This window comes from Oryzias melastigma, linkage group LG24, assembly GCF_002922805.2.
Source record: "Oryzias melastigma strain HK-1 linkage group LG24, ASM292280v2, whole genome shotgun sequence".
Classification (NCBI taxonomy): domain Eukaryota; kingdom Metazoa; phylum Chordata; class Actinopteri; order Beloniformes; family Adrianichthyidae; genus Oryzias; species Oryzias melastigma.
The window spans coordinates 20,064,819-20,069,587 of NC_050535.1; the positions used below are offsets into that span (position 1 = coordinate 20,064,819).

General features: G+C 42.6%; 1 protein-coding gene across 1 annotated transcript in view; it reads right to left on the minus strand.

The window, feature by feature from the left end:
- The window catches only part of gareml (GRB2 associated, regulator of MAPK1-like), a 34,706-nt gene extending 31,908 nt beyond the window's left edge, over positions 1–2,798 (minus strand). Inside the window, exon 1 of the mRNA XM_024290447.2 lies at positions 2,447–2,798. Coding sequence (XP_024146215.1) covers positions 2,447–2,558 — 112 coding nt within the window. The 5' untranslated portion in view covers positions 2,559–2,798. The remainder of the gene's footprint in view (positions 1–2,446) is intronic.
- Positions 2,799–4,769: the final 1,971 nt, after the last annotated feature.

Below are 4,769 nucleotides of genomic sequence, written 5' to 3' on the forward strand. Positions count from 1 at the left end.
AGTGGTCCGCGGTACACACGTGTCCCGAACCGTGGCTTCTGATCCGTACGGACCACGGATAATCCGTGATCCGCAACACCCCTATTAATAATCTACTATATGTTTTGGATATATTTATATTAATCTGATCCAGTTCACATACTGTAAATATATCAGTGAAATAATGAGATTGTTAATATCATCCAGTGTTACATGGATTCTCTAAAGGAGAAGTTCTAACTAAAATGTTCAGATCATTAACATTGGAAACATTGTTCTGCTTCTCCTGGAGGACGTTTCAGTTTGACCACTAGGTGGTGATCATGCTGTAGAAATACACATTTTATCAAGAAGAAATTGTTTTAGACCACAAATGGTTACTTTGAAAATATTTCCTTAAAAGAGTTTGGAAAATTCATGTCTGAGTTTATAAAGATGTTAATTTAATCGGTCATGTATGTTTAGCCGTCCTATGGGAATTTCCATTAAACGTTAGCATCAAGCTAGCGGACTTTAGCTTTATTTGCTAAATCGATTTATATTTTTATGAATCGATTATTGATCTTTTATCCTTAATCGATTAAAATTGATTGATTGATTTTATCAACCCAGCCCAGGTATTAGTTGTTTTTTTTACCAATTATCGCAGTATCGTGATATCATCGATATGTATTGCATCGTATTGTGAGGTACCCAGTGATTCCCAGCTCTACTGAACACTTCACAACAGTAACGTGTTGCATATCAGAGCAAGAGTGTCTTTCTCACCTTCAGAAAAGGGACATTTCAAGAGTTACAGTAGTGGAAAGATTGTAAAGACTGGTGTTAAAAGGTTACACACAGTAAGGATAAAAAACAACTTAGTCTGGCACACGTGCTAAAACCACAGACATTAAGCTAAATCTGGGACTAATCACGTTCTAAAAACAGCGTTGGGGTTATTCGGGATCATTCCCACACTCTGACATCAGCTGTTTTCCTGTGAACCGTCCCTGCCTGCTCGCCCTACGCTGTGGGCTAACTGCTGCGCGGCTTTCCACCAATCTGATGAACAAAGAGGGAATTTAAAGTGCAGTCTGAGCGTTTGGAGTTTTAGGAAAGTCCCCATCATGCAGCTCCTGATGCTCTCTGTGAAGATGTGGGCAGAAGAAGGCTTGATGCTGAGCGCAGAGTCTGACCTCCTTCTGCTGGGATGCATTAGTGTAATAAAGTGGAGTTAATAAACACCTACAGCTGCTTTGTGTGCGTGACACACCTCCCCAAAGGTGCAGATTTTGGAGAGGGTGGGCGCTTCGGTCCAGCAGGGCAGAGCTGGAGGTCCGCCTGCTGCTTGTTAGTATTCCCTGCGTTCACCGACAGATTACAGCATTTACATATGAAAAGGATCGAGCAGCACTTCAGCTGCAACAACAGACACTTTGTGGCTTTCCGGACCCGTTTTTCTGGACGGGAACAACTTCGGACACAACACCGAATCCAGAGAGGAGAGGCTATGCTAGCACCCAAAGGAGAACAGACACTAGTACGTTTAGGAGTTATTAATGTGGGTAAATGTGATGCATATGCAACTATTTTAATGCCATATAAGGAAACAGCAGAAGGTTTTTTTTTCAAAATAAAAGCACCCATACAAATCAAATTTGTTGATTTAAGGGTCAAATACCACAAAATAGAGAAAAATGCAAAATGGATCCGAGGAAACAGCCAAACCATCAACTAAAAGAAATGTAAACAAAGTTCATATGCTCTAATGGACTGTAAATAAACAAATGTTTACTCGTAACAATTTTACCTCAAAAAAACGAGTCGTCTTTCATTTAAACTTGTGCAGCGTAAAGATTGCAAATGCTATAACTTCTTCACTAAGAAAATCATCCCATCCATCCATCCATCCATCCATCCACTCATTCATCAATCCATCACTCATCCGTCATCCATCCATCCTTCGTCCATCCATCCATTGTTTCATCTGAGACAAACCAATGATGGAAACACTTTCCGTTATTCTTTTTGTGTCCCAATTAAAGACGAGTGATCACCTCTGATTCACTTTAGGGTTTCATTTAACGGAGGAGAAAACTATTCAATTGTGTGAAGCTTTTAAATTCTCAATTCTTCAAATATATGGCAAAAAGATGTCTGTTTATAAAGGTTCATGTGAATGTTGTATATTACATTTCTTTTATTTTGAAATTCTCACTTCCTATCGGCTTTTACATTTAAATGAAACGCTTAACATTGCGGTCGTGAGAATTCCTGCACTTGCAGTCACGAAAAATCTCCTCAAATACCACATTTGAGTCTCAGCATCGACCTTTTCCTCTTTGATTCTTCAAAAGTGATTTGAAAACGTGGTTCTAAGTCACTTGTTGACCTGAGTCCGATTAAATCCCCGTTTGAACGGAGGAAACATCGTCAGTGGAGAAGTTCTCCGGTCCGTTTTGTCGGTGGAAAGTTGGCTTCTTACCGTGCGCGAGCCGCACCAGCGCCGGCAGACGGAACTTGCTGACCACCGCGTCCAGCGGCAGCGCCGCGTGGCTCCAGCCGATCTCCGACAGGCACGCGGGCAGCTTCTCCATCCCGCCGGGGCATCACGCTCGCGGGGACACCGCTGAGGAGCAGGAGGAGGAGGAGGAGGACGGCGGGAGGATGATGAAGAGGATGAGGATGGCGGAAAGTTTCGCCATGTTCGGTGCGAGCGCGCGGAGAGGAGCGCGAGCGAGTTTATAGCTACATCCACGCGCGTGCACGCGAGCCCGGACGTTCACTTAAAGCAGGGAGTCAAACTTAATCACACAAGGGGCAAAATACAAACACACATTATTGAACTCTCAGTCATTTAATGAGCTCTCGAAAAAGACATTTTTAAAAACGTAACTTTTTGATTGATTGATTGATTGATTGGTTTATTTCAAGCATATATTGAAAGAAAATAGAGGACAAAACCCACATTTATTTCAAACTCATTACAGAAACAATTAAATGCATTGATTATAAAATAGAAAACAAAAATAAAACACACTTCTGTCACATTTGGTTCATTCATTTTTGTGATAATTAACTAAAGTCAGAGTTTGATTGATTGCTTGAAAAGGAGTGGGAAGAAGCGAACTTATATAAATTCCACCACTACTTAACTACTTCAATTCACTGTTTTGCATAATTATGTAATCTGGTTGTTGTTTTTATTTATTCATTTATTTATTTATTTCATTACCGTAACTTTTTAACAATCTGGATTGCGTAAACAGGAAGTCATTGTTGATGGTTTGAAGCATCCAAAGTGGATCAAAGGCCCCCCCCCCTTCCAAAGTCGACATCCTGCTTCACACCTGGCCAGTAGAAATGCTTTAATATCTCATCCAGGTGGCCAAATCTATGGCTTTTATGTGCCAACAAAACAAGATGGTGGGAGTGTATGAGCTTCTGTGGAACTTTTATTTTGGAGGGTTGAAAAAGGAAGTCTTTTCCTTTCTTCTAGAAATAACTTGTGCTCAATAAACTATTATTCTGGTTTTGGCAGAGTAGCTTGGTTTCTAGTATTTTGGCTAATTATAATGTTAGTTGAATGTATTGGACATTTTATCAGCATTGGACATGTGACATTTTCAGTGACTACATCAGAAAGTAGAAAAATGAATTCAAAATGGCCACGCGACGCCAAGATTTTCACCCTGAACTTCCATGCGTTTTATTCACCCGCTTGGGCCGCGGATTTACCCAAGACTGTCTGGTTACTGTAGAGCGAAGGCAGAATACTCCCTGGACAGGTCGCCAGCCCGTCACAGAGCCCATAGAACTGGACCGAAAGAGCCTGCTCTGCTAGGCGGCCACACGGTGGACAGCATAACAAGAGCTGCTGCACAGGGTCCAGCAGAGCAATCGATCGCTGTGGCACAGTGAGGCAGAGCTGTCTCGTACCGGGACACCAGCTGCTGGGGTTCTCCTGTTTCTGTCCGTGGAGCTCTGCTAGCTCTGAGTTATCCGCTAGCTCTGAGTTATCCGCTAGCTCTGAGTTATCCTCTAGCTCTGAGTTATCCACTAGCTCAGAGTAATCCACTAGCTGCAAGTCTCCACCGGGCAGCGTGCACCCAGAGAGACTCGGAAGGGAGGGATCTGGTGAACCCAGACACTGCCACATGCTTTCCAACGTCTCTGTACAGTTCTCCAAAACATATAGAACCTGACTCTATATCAACCATCCTTTCCACTGGTGTTGTCAACCCATGAAGTTCTTCGGCGGTTGCTCCGTGGCGTCAAAGCATCAAGGTGTTGTAGAAAGCAGAACTCCCAGTTCTCTTTCTGGTGGGTCCGGAGTCAGGAACGCTGTTCAGATGAGGGTGATATTCAGACAAACCCCGTTTGTACGTTTCACCTTTGCCGCGGGAGGATTAGATTCTGCACAACTCTGTGCTTCAAAATCCTGTCGTTCGGAAGCAACAGGCTGGTTTTATTGACAGATGACATAAGCATTTCAGGCATTTGCATATCCAGTCATGTTTCAGGCAGAAGTTTCTGTGTCCTCATAAGGTAATAGCAATTTGGGTTCACACGTTTTGGAGATGGGCAGCTCCCACATCCTTCTGCAGGGTCGTGACCTTGGTTCTCACGGGAAAGTGAACCGTTTTGAATCTCAGCTGATCATATATGAACATCAGAAGAAACACACAATCTGTTCAGCAATATGAAAATCAGGAGAATGCACAATATTTTCTACAGTGTAAAAGCAGTAATTGTGACAGGCATCAAAAGAGAGTACTTATAGAGGTCAGCATAGAGAATCATTGCTG